At 40.5% G+C, this 13,642-nt stretch overlaps 1 protein-coding gene across 1 annotated transcript in view; it reads left to right on the forward strand.

Annotated features, from left to right (window-relative positions):
• The window catches only part of fat3b (FAT atypical cadherin 3b), a 57,092-nt gene that overhangs the window by 7,665 nt on the left and 35,785 nt on the right, over positions 1-13,642 (forward strand). The window contains exons 4-9 of the mRNA XM_076101458.1: positions 1,512-1,630; positions 3,158-3,356; positions 8,747-8,808; positions 9,858-10,172; positions 11,438-11,648; positions 13,274-13,345. Of these exons, the coding sequence (XP_075957573.1) occupies positions 1,512-1,630; positions 3,158-3,356; positions 8,747-8,808; positions 9,858-10,172; positions 11,438-11,648; positions 13,274-13,345 (978 nt within the window). The remainder of the gene's footprint in view (positions 1-1,511; positions 1,631-3,157; positions 3,357-8,746; positions 8,809-9,857; positions 10,173-11,437; positions 11,649-13,273; positions 13,346-13,642) is intronic.

The following is a 13,642-nucleotide window of genomic DNA, read 5'->3' on the forward strand; positions in this document are numbered from 1 at the left end:
TATCCGACAGAGATGAGATGTGGTTTGAAAAGGACATGGTCAAGGACGACAGAGCAAAGATGTGTTTTAACAAACACTTTTACTATGCATTGTGCATGCTCTGGGGCCGCTGCTTCGTCACATATATGCACACTTTCTGGTAATAAGATAACACCTTTGCTCTGCGGCAGAGGAGGCTACAAGAATTGTGTGATGTAACCTGGGCATGTAGGACTCAAATGATTGTAAGAATACTGATCAAATGTTTTAATTATCTATTTAGAGATGATCACTGACATTCTCAAGGTCTCTGGTTAGATGATTTTCTCTGAACAACATGTTTTTATGATTGTTCAGACGATATCTTTTTTAACAGGGTGACCGAGGTTTGGTTTGGAAACAAGCAGTGCCACTCCAACCAACACCAAATACTACTCCTTCTACCACTACTTCTAAAACGTATTCTAATGGTAATACTATACTAACACATTGTAAGTCTTTGTATGTAAGACTCATAAACTCTCTAACATCATCATGTTCTTTAATGATTGGAAGTGAAATAGAAGCGTGGAGGTTTTGGTAAGCATACACGAGCCAAAGTAAATATACAGTCTCTCACATGTCCTGTCTCAGCTCTGCCGAGCATCTTGTTGGGGCTAATTGCTTGTGAACTGAACACAGACTCTGTGAGCATTGACAAACGCATGCAGCACGTCTCATGCTGGCTTTTAAAAGTTTGTGTGCACTGAGCAGAAATGCATCAACTGCTCCCTTTGCCCTTATGATGGGTTCAGTCTATTTATTCTGAGCTGACGTGTGTTATTTTCTGTCAATATAAATGATGCAATTCGATAAATATGGTTTTTTTTTTTATCTTAACTTAAGATTCCCTTGTTTAAATAAACCACACGTGACACTCACAACCTTGCATCACTGGGCATCAGCGCTCCTGACAATGTATACAAATGACACGAGTGAACCCTAAAACCTAGAGTGTGAGTATGTGTGTCATTTTTTTAGTGTTAGCATGGACAGTCCTGCATGACTTATTTTACAAAAAAATAGAGTCACCCATGTGTCATCCGTTGTGAGTGTTCTCTTTGTCCCTCAAGAGGTCACCAAAGCTGTCAGCTACTCGTCTCCCTAAGGCCACTAAACACACGCCGGTCAATATGCGTGAGTGTCTGCGAGTGTGTCTGTATTAGTGTAGAGTAGTTCAGGGTACGTTTAGCACTAAGCAAATTGCAGCTGCGAGCAGTTTGGTCAGCTGTGATTAGCTGGAGAGAAGCTGAAACATTGAAGGTGACTACAACGGCACCGCTAATGCCTGTGAATGTCACTGAAGACAGGACACAAAGTTTTCTCTAAATTTCTGTCTTTGCCTCCGTAAAGTAAGTATTCAAAAACTTTCCCCATGAGATCTTTTAGGGATGTATTCTGTGGATGACACCCACACTGTCCTCATGAATAAACCTAATAGATACGTATGTATTCTCAAGCCCAAATAACAACTGCATTAATGTTTCTCACAGGGGTGATCTACACTGCCGGTATCCTGGACTGTGAGACAAAAGACTCCTACTGGCTGACAGTGTATGCCACAGACAGAGGGGTTACACCCCTGTCAGCATCTATTGAAGTCTTCATTCAGGTACCCACATTCTGCTGCCAATACCCATCTTGGACTGCGCATACATAAGAGGATATATACAGAGGAAATGACCTTTGTTTAGTTTTTTTCAGAGAGAGAGAGAAAGCATAAATTTGAAGTGCCCAAACAAGTACTTCACATTGGTGTTGTTTTTAGGAAAAACAGTGGAACCATAATCGATTACAAAAAACCCAACTTCAATCTTTATATATTTAAAAACAGTTCTTTTTTTTTAATGAATGGCAGGACGTTTGTTCCAAATTAAAAACAGTTAATCAACATTGAATTGCGAATTGACGCTTGTACACCAAGTCACACCAGTTTGTCCGGCAGCTTCTCATCCATCTCACCGATAACTCATAATGTTCTAAAGTCTACAGAGGAGAAATGTTTCATATTCAAAAATATAGTTTGGGTGGACCACCATATCCAGCCACCCGAAAGATTCAGTCTTATGTTCTATCGGCTTTTACTCTCTACTCATTGTATACTGTATACACACCATATTTTATACATCCAGCACTCCAGATGTTATGCAATTTTCAAACATACAAGTCATCTAACATCTTTCCACCCTAAAGTTATGCCCGTGACTGTCTGAAAGGGTGCTGTTAACAAATTAGCTTCTTTGTTTGTATCCGGCATTGTTAAAGTCTTACAGCCTGCAAACGCATAACTGAAGGCTAGTTTTTAAGCTTTCACTGCATATCATTGTTGAGTGTTGGCTCCAAAGGAACAGTATGAAGCTAAACAACAATCAGAGTGCCTCTCTCTAAAATGCTAATGGAGCTCAGTGCAGTGGAGAACTACAGCAATGCTCAGTCTGTGAGAAAGAGATACACACTGGAGGGAAGTCTCTGCTTCAGCTTCTATTTTATTTGGCACTAAGTAATCCACTGTCTAAACACTCATATACACACATCACTGCTCACCCTTTGGGGAAGAGTTCAGCCGTGTATGAACCCCCCCCCTCCTGCATTTTCTGGCTTCTGGATATTCAGGTGTGCGCTGTGATCGGGCGCTTTACTCCGTGCCTGTTCATCACAGACAAAAATAGGGAGATTAATCAGGCACAGGTGCTCCTCATTCACTGGCTGAAAAATCTTGCCGCTCTGTACCTCGCAGCAAACACTCAATCAACTCTCTGTTTGCCATAAATATTCGAGATCTATGCTGTAGTAAGGGGAATTAATTTTCTGTACATTTTAACAGTGACATCCATGACATTTTCTGGTAAATACATTTCCATTTTGTGATTGATGACGGATCAACCCGGCCCAAGTCCATGCTGCTTTTCCCGAGTTGTTGATTAACAAAGATACCAAATGCATGCTGATTTAGGAGGTTGTGTTTCAATCAACACATCCATTGTCAATTCAGATCCAACTCAGATAACGAAAGACAGCTAAAGTAGAAACAAATGACAGCTTATTCCTGTCCTTTACTCAATCCCTTCCTTCTCTCCCTCTCTCCACTTTGTCTCTCTCTCTTCCTCTATTTTTCCTCCTGCCTCTCTCTCTCTCTCAGGTTGAAGATGTCAATGATAATGCTCCTCTCACCTCGGATCCTATCTACCATCCAATCATTATGGAGAACTCTCCGAAGGATGTGTCAGTCATCCGTATCCAAGCGCAGGACCCTGACCTCACTGCCACCCCCAGTCGTCTGAGTTATCGCATCACGGCTGGCAACCCGCAGAATTTCTTCTCCATCCACCCCAAAACAGGTGAGACTAACAGACAGACACACAATATTTAATAAATGTCTTGGTAAGATAATTGACAGTATAATGTGCGAGACTAATGACATAATTAGTAATGTAGCCGTATAAAAAAAAAACTAATTACACCAGTCTTTTGTGTTTGTATGTTTACATGCGTCTGAAATTATGAGATTTTCTTTCATCACGCATCTCCTACTCCACATTCATCCAATAAAAGGCTTTAGTTCCCACACAACAAATTAAAAAGACTTTTGTACCCACACAGTCAAACATCTAGGACACTGATGAGCCGCCCGCCCAGGCAACTCTGAACTCAATATTGCTTCCAGTCTTAATGTAGTTATAGTAAGCCAGCTGTGGGTGTGTGAAGGAGTTTACATAAGTTAAAGCAATCTTTCCCATTACTTTTGTTCTCTTAAGGAGGAACAAATAGTATTATTTCAATGCATTATGTGATATATAGTAACACGAATAAAAACAGGCTTTTCACAGAAAGTTTTAATGAAGTTAGAAAGGGATACCCAAAGTTGGTAAAAGGTTTCACGAGTATAATCTTGGATTTGGAATTAGATTTTCATTAAAAACATACTGCCAACCACCATATGGGTTCACCATAAGCCCTTTATCGTGGGATCAAGACTCTTAAACAATCTGAGCTTGTGAAATGATGCTCAGACAGCCTGAGGCTGTATATTACCTCTTTTGAGCTTGTGGGAAAATACTGCATCAGAAATTAAAGTCTGAGTGTGAAAAAAAACGTGTGGAGAAAGCTACATTTTGTACCCTGTTCCTGTTCCTGTCCTGAGCAATTTAACTTTAATGTGCAAATGCAAAAAAGACGATTTAGAACTGCAGCTTGTTTTATTTATTTATTTATTTATTTATTTTACCTTTATTTAACCGGATGAGACAATTGAGAACCAGTTCTCATTTACAATGAAGACCTGGCCAAAAAGGCAGCAACAGGAGGCAAGTCGTTACAAACAAATAAAAAAAAATTTGTAATGAGTTATTGAAGGAGGGTAGTGGAATGAGGGTGTGGAGGTTTTGGCTTCTTTTGCAACTCATTCCAGTCGCTTTGAGCAGCAAACTGGAACGAGAAACGGAGGTGCAGACCTTTGGAACGACCATGTTGATGAAGCTGCTAGAGCGTAAATTGCGGTTACTGTTGGAGATAATGAGTAGAGAGCGGAGATATTTTTATTTATTTTTTTTACCAATGATAGTTTTATAGATGCACTGATACCAGTGGATTAATCAGCGGGTATGGAGTGAGGGCCGGTTGACTAAAGAGTACAGGCTGCAGTGATGAGTGTTGAAAGGAGCACCGGTGACGAAGCGGACAGCGGTGTGGTCGATGGCATCTAGTTTATTCAGAAGATTGTTGGAGGCGGACATTTAGATTACGTCACCATAGTCTAAGATGGGAAGGACTGTCATTTTAACCAGGGTGTGCTTTGCAGAGTGGGTAAAGGAGGCTTTGTTACGGTACAGAAAACCAATTTATGATCCGACTTCAGAAAGCAGTGAGTTGAAGTGCATGTTAAAGGTGAGCGAACTGTCTCGCCAGATACCCAAGTACTTATAGGAATCCACAAATTGGAGTTCTGATCCATCCAGGTAGGAGATTTCGAGAAGGCAGGCAGTTTGTGGTAAGTGTCTACTTGTGAACTGAATATAATCCCACAACATTATGCCTGAACATCATTTCAAAACACTTGTAGACCCTGTAACAAAGAGAGGAACCCTGTCAGGGCCTGCTTTGATCCTGTACTTTTCACAGTCTTTGTACACTATCAAAAGATTAAAAAACGTTTGTTTGTTTTTCAAGTAACTCTGATTTATTAACATTATATCTGTAGAGAATACAAATATTGTGTTTCAATGTGTTTGGCTGCCAAGTTTGAAGTCTAGGGAGGTCCCAATGCGTTCTCAGTACAAGCTTTGCTTGAAGCTTCCATTAAAGAATTATTGAAGAGGTGAAATGTTTTATGCAAACATCTCGAGAAAACAAAAATTGTGAAGCCTTTGCTGTCTCTGACCTAGATTAAGTGTCAGAGTGTTTCGGTAAACAACAAAAGGCATACGCATATCAGCTGTTACAGGGACCTGTATTCTCACTCAAAGAAATGTCAATTTAATGATCATGATAAAAAAAAACGATGGCCTATAACTTGTCAAGTTATCAAGCTAATGGTAGAAGGTGTGATGCTGCTCTGTGGTGTTTCCATTTCTCTTCTTCTAGTCCTCTTTGAATATGCTTTTATGCATTACAGCATCATGAATATATAACAGTCAACCAGAGTGAAAATGCTAATATTGACCCCAACAGAGATATACTGTTTCTCACACACTCATCAACATGTAAACTGTAGCCAACACACAGACACACTTACTCTTGACCCTTCATAATCTTCGAGAGTAGAATATGATTCATGTCATATATCTCGTAGCTGTGTTAATGAGTTACTGTCCCTGTGCTGGTCCGTGCGTCAGATGTGACATTGCCATTAATTGTCACGGATGCAAAATCACACTGAGTTGATTTGTTCTTCAGCAGATTACACGTACTGTTTAAACATCCAACTGCTCTGGATGAATCGTGTGTGTGTGTGTGTGTGTGTGTGGCAAATTAAACAACTGATTAATTGGTTACAGCAGTGTGCTAGAGACAGCAGCTCCATTGCAGTGAGTCAATGAGAATGATGCACCATGCAGTATGAAACTCACATGCGAGTGTGTATCCACATGTGTTCGTGTCTCTGTGTGAACCCCACACCCGACCCAACAGCTGCATAAAGATAATTTGTGTGTGTGTTGTGTTTTTGTGCCACAGGGGAGTGTTTAGCCATCTGAGCCCTGCTGTCTGTCTCTGTCAATGACACACAGTATTTTGCTGATTCTCTTCTTCACACTGTGATAATTAAACTTTCACTGCAATTCTGAGCATGAGGTGTGTAATCTTTCATGCGGAGGTTGTTTCCATCAGCTTATTGAAGCCCAATAAATAACCTTTGACAATTGTCAATGTTTTTTTTCTTTTGTGTAGATATAACATTCTGCAGTTTTAAAGGCACAACCACTCATTTGAATACATCATTTTCACAATAACGTGCATGACAATTAGTTTGTTAATTAGACATGGATGAGCGAAAGATGCATTCAATAGGAATCACACCTCACTGTTTACCCAGTCAAAAAGTTTCCATGCACCACATTGATTTCATTGGATAGATGAATAAACAAAACCCCGCTGATTGATTAGCTTTCATGAAGTGGCTGTCAGCAGCACTATGAACTGAGCTGCTGCAAAACTCTTCAAGTTTCAAATTGTTTTTCAAAACTAGCTTCGCCGTGGCTTAAAGTAATACATTTTTCAAGTTCACTCTGGAACTGTCAAACTGATGGATTTTGAGGTACTGCAACAATTCCCAAAATGAATTGAAGTCAAACTTTAAATGAGTGTAAAGTGTGTAAATGTGCTGTGACAGCTTCCTGAGCTGTCTGTTTGTCTCCTGGTGTGCGAGTGAAGCCTACCTCCTTTGGGGGGTGAAAACAGAACAGATAAGTGTTGACACAGGGTGTTGGAAGAAGGAGTGCTTCTTTTAAAAGCATGCATGTTTGCAGAGATATGTCGTGATGTCGTGATGACCATGGTGGTGTGTCTGTATGACCTTTTCTGCGATCTACTGTTAGATTGTATTGGTTATGTTGTACCAGGATATTAACAAATCAAATGTACATGTTTGAGTCTAAATCATTGATCAGCAATGAACAAAAGTATGAATTTTGAAATCGCAAGTTCCTATTTTTATTGATGCTCCAGTTAGAAAATGTATGACAGCTATTCCCCTTTCATGGTGAAGAAGTAGGCTATAAATTGATGTTACTGACAGTATTTTTTGTGAACGGATCCTTATTTGCTACTGAAAGTATTCTATAGGAAGGAGGAGTCTAACGAATTGAAATAGTCCATTGGACCATTACATACATTTTGTGTGTGCAAAGGTGTGGGTGGGTATTTTTAAATTCTTTTTACTCACATCCAATTAAAACGGAGCGTTGTCCAACTGCAGATGTGCTGCACGCTGTAGATCATTGATTTTTTTTCAGAGTTGTTACTCGCTCCGTGTTCTGCTGAACAAGCCCCACCTCCCCCCCCCCTCCACTCTTGCGCCTACAGCTTGTGACCGCTGCTCTAGATTTACTTCTAATTTGCTTAATTGAAGTTGTTATTGCATAGCAAGCTCAAGGTGACACTGTGACTTGTGCAAGCACGAGAATGTGCGAGTGTGTGCAACATGGTTTTAGTCTATCCATTGACTGCACAGATATTTCAAGCAACCAAAATATCATTACACTGAAACGATCACATTATCGCCATTCAAGCACATTCAGTGTAATCGTTCCACATAAAATCCACACAGGAATAAATTCAGAATATATATGACTGTATGTGGTCATTTTTGCATGCACCCATGTGTGTGTCTAGATGTCTTTATTTGCACATGCATGTCGTACTGTACATTAAAATAACAATGCTATAACAGTAACAAAAATAATAGTATTTCAGCTTGTAAGAGTGTTTTTTCTTCTTCTGTGTATTGTTATTGATTGATTGTTAGGATAAAATACATCCAGGTTGTGCCCAATTCACTGTGTTTGGATGCTCTCGTGAGATGTTGAATTGTTCCGAGGATTGGGATCAACAAAATTAATTTATTCTGAAAAACAAAAGTCAGTACAATATTGTAAAACTGTCATATAGTGGGGCTGAATCTGTTTATGGATCAATTCCCGCATTTTTAATATGCGTGTGTGTGTGTGTGTGTGTGTGTGTGTGTGTGTGTGTGTGTGTGTGTGTGTGTGTGTGTACTGTTATTGTAACTGTACACTGACAGTGAGCTAGAAAATAAACGAAAAAAATAAGAAAACAAAACAACCCTAAAGATGTCAGAGGAGAAATGTCTGCCGTTGTCTGTGATCTGCAATGCAGCCTGCTAGCGTTTGTCAAACCGTCTCACCGTCAGCGGAATAATCTGGTTCGATCAAAGCTGTTATCAATAGCCTCGCTCCTTTCCCTCTGTCCTGGTGGCATGCTGACCCTATACAGTGCCATATGAACATGTGCCAAATGCTGTGGTCTCTGCCAGGGCTGCAGGCCATTGCTTTTTATGTGTGTATGAGTGCACATTGACACACACTCATTCTTAAGTAGAGGACTTTCTAATTAGAGTATAGGGTTCGTAAACTTATGAAGAGGTATGATGAATCTTTTATGAAACTTGTATTCACTCGAAATGATGAAGAGACGCCATTTGTAAGCTTGTATTGTATTTTCTATCATCCATCTGTGTTCGTATAATCTAAAGTTGCTCTTTTACGATTTGTAGGGCTGATCAAGACAACTGCGAGGAAACTGGACAGAGAACAACAGGCCGAGCACTTCTTAGAGGTACAGAACAACTTGAACAGTGTGCATTGGTTCATAGTATTGTTATTTATCTGGGCCTGCCACCTGCCACAGCCCACTATTAACAGAGAGTGGGTGGAGGACAACCCTGGCAGGCCCTCAAGGCTCCATACACTGTGATAAATGGCTCTAGTTTTGGGCCCCAGGTTTAAGAATTTCTAAATGTAATCATTCATCATCGGTTATCTTCTCTACTCAGGACGGGAATAAGGAGGAGAGGAGTTGGTCTGCCCGACATTTGATAAGCGCAGACACTGGGCATACAGATAGCTCTGTGATTACCATTTCTGTTGCTGCTGCTGCTCTGCATGCAGATGAACCTGATAATCAGAGACATTCGACTTCAGAGGCACGAGGAAACTTCCACTAACCCCAGACTTCTCTTACAATTTAGTAAATGCTGTTGAATCTACAAGAACTTTCCCCTTCTGCAAAATGGAATGAAATAACCCTCAGCTGACCCACAGTGTTGTAGCTGGTGTTTTGTTTCTGTATTGCCAATTGACTTGTCTAGACTCAATAACTTTTTGTGCTGCTTTGTTCAGCTCCAGTATGTAATAAGAACCCAGTGTATGACAACTCACTACAAAATGAAAACAGCGAAAGATGCAGAAGGACGCTTGCATCTAACAGCCTGATATACTTCACACCTAAAAAGAGTTTGAAATTGGGGGCACAGAAGTCTTTGTTGTTACATCGTCCTGTCCTGTCTTGTCCTGTCCTGTGATTTCAATAGGCTTGCCAGTCTATGCTGCCTGTTTGTAATTAATAGTCTAGTGAGCAGTCAGGCTGGCAGAAATGGTGTTCACCTTGATCTGAGCAAATTGATCAGTGATCAGGCCTCTGCCTCCAGGGGATCAATAATACAAAGCGATTTCCCATGAGCTCAGCCACACAGCGGGAGCCAAGATTAAACATGTTAATAAATGTACGCTAATCCTGCATATATGACAAAACATGTTCGAGAGACAATGATGCATCTCTATGACTATATATTTTTTTTTGGTATGTGTGATCGTACATGTCCTCAGGTAACAGTTATAGACGGCCCGGTCACCACCCGCCAGTCCACCGTGTGGGTCATAGTTCACATCAAGGACGAAAACGACAACCCGCCCACCTTCCCGGAGGTCACCTACCGCATCAGCTTGATTGAACGAGACCGCAACAAACGTGGCGAGCAGGTGTACCGTGTCTTCGCTTATGACCGTGACCTCGGAGCCAATGGCAACATCACCTACAGCATTGTTGATGGTAATGCCGATGACAAGTTCAGCATCGACCCCAGGACTGCCATGGTGTCATCAAAGAAGATGGTGACAGCGGGAAGCTCTGATATCCTCACTGTGAGTTTCATGCACCAGGTTTAGTTTTTTAGAATTGATCTTTATTTAAGTGCTCTTTGGTCTAAAGTAGGCCAGTGACATATTTCAGCGAAAACACAGCACTCATAGCAGACAATAAATCTATAGTTTGAATTACAGACTGCCTATTGTCTAACTAGTGATAAGACCCCGTTCAGACACAATACTCTCTTTCCACTTCCTGAGTGCCGCTGTTCCAATTTCTGTTTCCTGTCTTGCTACAACTAAATTCATAGTCACTTGGGGCTCCATTAGGTTATATTGCTCAGCTGTCGTGCAGTTGGTAGAATCAATCACAGTCACACTGTTCATTTTCCATCGGGCACAAGTCCAGGTATTTGAGCTTGTTGTTGTTTTTTGCTATTTTACATGGCCAATGAATGTAGGTGGAGCGGCACAGCTGAAGTTGTGTTTATTCACATCAGGTGACACAGAGGGGTTTATGCCTCTCCTCTCCTCCAACACAAGCACAAATTACAGTTTTTGTAGCTTTATTTCTGTACCCAATTATTCATTCTAACAATGTATTCTTCGAGCTCCATCCCCTTTTATGTGCTGCAGACACCAGATTTTATTATGCATCTGGTGGCTCACTGATGAGTCGGTCATGCCCATGTGACCTTTGAGCTTGTACCCAGTTTCAGTGGAAAAGAGCTCATGTGTGACATAAGAGTGTCATAGACAACAAACACACCAATTTTCTCTCTTTCAACTGTTGTTTCTTCATTTTTGGGATAACTCTGTTGTCGAAGCAAATAATAGTTTAATTAATGTATTTGGCTCACAGGCTCTGGTCTTAAAATGAGCACCACTTATAACAGCATACTTTACAATTACCTCTCCTATAGGTTTCTCCAAAGAGGTAGATGATATATTGTGGTTAATGCTTTTCCCATCTAATGTGAGAAAGGCAGAGCGAGCTATTTTAAGTCAGGCAAGGACAGCCATCCCATTACACTGTAATTGCTGGAATCAATTTTGAGGTTCGAAAAAATATTATTGATGGATGGGAGGTTGCCGCTGAGGAGTAGGTGTAAGTAAATGTAGTTGCCGTGACTGAAGATAAGCATAGTGCTCATATGTATACAGTTCTGACAATCTGTGGCCATAATTGTAATATCTTCTTGATGTTTGCTCGCCCTGAATACATGCATACTAACATAACACCAAATCCAGTGTAGTGGGAAATGAATGTCATGAATCATTGGCTGAATGTCTGGTTTCTCAGTATTGTTTCCGTCTCTCAGATAAAAGCGGAGGACAGCGGTGATCCCCCATTATGGTCTACTGTCAAACTTCATGTAGAGTGGATTCGCAAACCTGTCCCCTCGCCTGTAGCCCTGCTATTCACCCAGAGGTACTACAATTTCTCTGTTTCGGAGACAGCTGCTGTAGCTCAGCCGGTGGGAGTAGTCGCTGTCAGCCAGTCAAGCGCACCTGTCTGGTTCAATATCATCGGTAAGAAAATGAATGTGTGATACTAATAGACCAGAGCATAATCCATAATTTTCTTGTGCTGTCACGTTCATTCAAATGCATTTATTCAGGATTTCTAGCCACACGATCAAAAAGGAACTAAATGACTCCTTTCATGTATTATATTGAAATTGATTTTGATTTATATATTAAAAGAGGACATTTGGTTTCCCTCAGATTTTTGACCACTTCTGACTGAGTGCAAGAGATAGTCAGTTTAGCTCGAATTGAGGTATCAAAGGATGAGGGATGAATAAAGTAGTTGGAACAGAATTGATATATCATCTGCATGGTGGAGTATCATGATAATGCTTTTGAGAGAGGCTTTTTGGGTCAGACCTGACCTGGATGAGCCAGAACCAACACACTGGAGGCGATGCATTTCACACCATGCAGTGTAAGCAATTGCAAAAGTTACATTTCTTGATTCAAACTGCAGGCTTCCACACAGACCACCATAACAGCTTTGCTGTAACTTGGACATATTTCACTTTAAATGCATCTCGCTGCTGGAGAGGTAGATAGATAGATAGATATATACTTTATTCATCCCCAGGGGGACATTTGTATTCTTACAGCAGCAAGGATATACTTCTGCAAACGAAGTAACAGAGTGAATCAAAATATTAAGTATTAGAAAATGCACAATATGTACACTAAAATAACAGAGTAGAACATATTAAATATAAGAAGATAAAATAACAAAAATTCACAGTATATACAATGAAATAGAATAGTGTTAAATTAACTAGGTAAAAAACAGTAGTGCAAAAATCAACCAACAGCAAACAACAACAGGGTAGCGGTGTGTAGTTATGTGAAGGATGATCTGGCCAGAGGTGATTTGTTATGAAGTGCTATAGCAGTGGGCAGGAATGTTCTCCTGTATCTGTCCTGTATCCTGTACTGCTCACAATCCAAATTAGCCTGTTAAAATCAAAAGGCTTATGACACAATCCGTAGATAATTAATTGTACAAAGGCAAACGTGAATTTTCTTTGTAAAACGATAGAAAATGTAAAAATAAAAAGGATGACTTCTGCTGCTGCTCGAGCTCTGGTGGCAACGATGAATCTTCTCCGGAGCGTACCGGTTCTATGCCTGTCTGCTGCTTTAAAACTGGTGAGCTCTATCTTGCCCCTTGATTCAAATCTTTGAAAGGGTAATCAGTGAATAGCTCATTATTGATTGATGCAAACCAAATTATCTTAATAGAGACCCAGGTCCCTTACTTGGATGGGAATATGAAGGTGAGTTGATCATTAGTCGATCATTCTTTTGCAGTCGCAAACGTGAAAGATACAGAAAATGCGGTGAAAACGTGGCGTTTTGTTCCTGCTCCACTCTTACTGTTGATATCAGTGGAGTAGTTGTGCAGGAACATCTCATTAAAAAAATAAAAGCATGATGATCATCTTTTTCTCTCAAACTTCAAGAACCGGACTTGAATATCATCCCTGATTGAATCGCATTATCCCAGGTTGACTTTGCAGAGTGCTGTATATACTGTAGATGATGCAGACCTTTGATCACAAGAATATCCTTGACTCCCTAAATATTCATAATGTCTCTTTTCTTTCCTTCTCCCTCTCTCTTTTACCGTTAAGGCGGACGGCTCGCCAGAGAAACGTTCTACATTCCTCAGAACGCCTGTGGAAGAAACTGCTCACTTGACACAGGTCTGGTCAAAGCTAATTTTGCCACATGCCATCCTCCAATGACCCCAGGTCTGGAGAAATTCAGACACAGTCAGAGAGACTTCTTTGAATGGAAATGTCTTTGAAATAATACCAGAGTATGTTGCGATATTAATGCCCTTGACCCCGTATGTTTCAATATAAGTCCGCCTGATGCTCTTTCTGTAGTTACAGACAAACCAAACATTTTGTTACAATAAGGGAAGTACTCTCTGTCACAGATGTTTTTGCAATAGTTGTTTCACTTCTCAAAGGGGCTCAGTATGTACACTATGTATT

The sequence above is a fragment of the Anarhichas minor genome, unplaced genomic scaffold (genome assembly GCF_050575085.1).
Source record: "Anarhichas minor isolate MPS153535 unplaced genomic scaffold, ASM5057508v1 ptg000027l, whole genome shotgun sequence".
NCBI classification, from domain to species: Eukaryota; Metazoa; Chordata; class Actinopteri; order Perciformes; family Anarhichadidae; genus Anarhichas; species Anarhichas minor.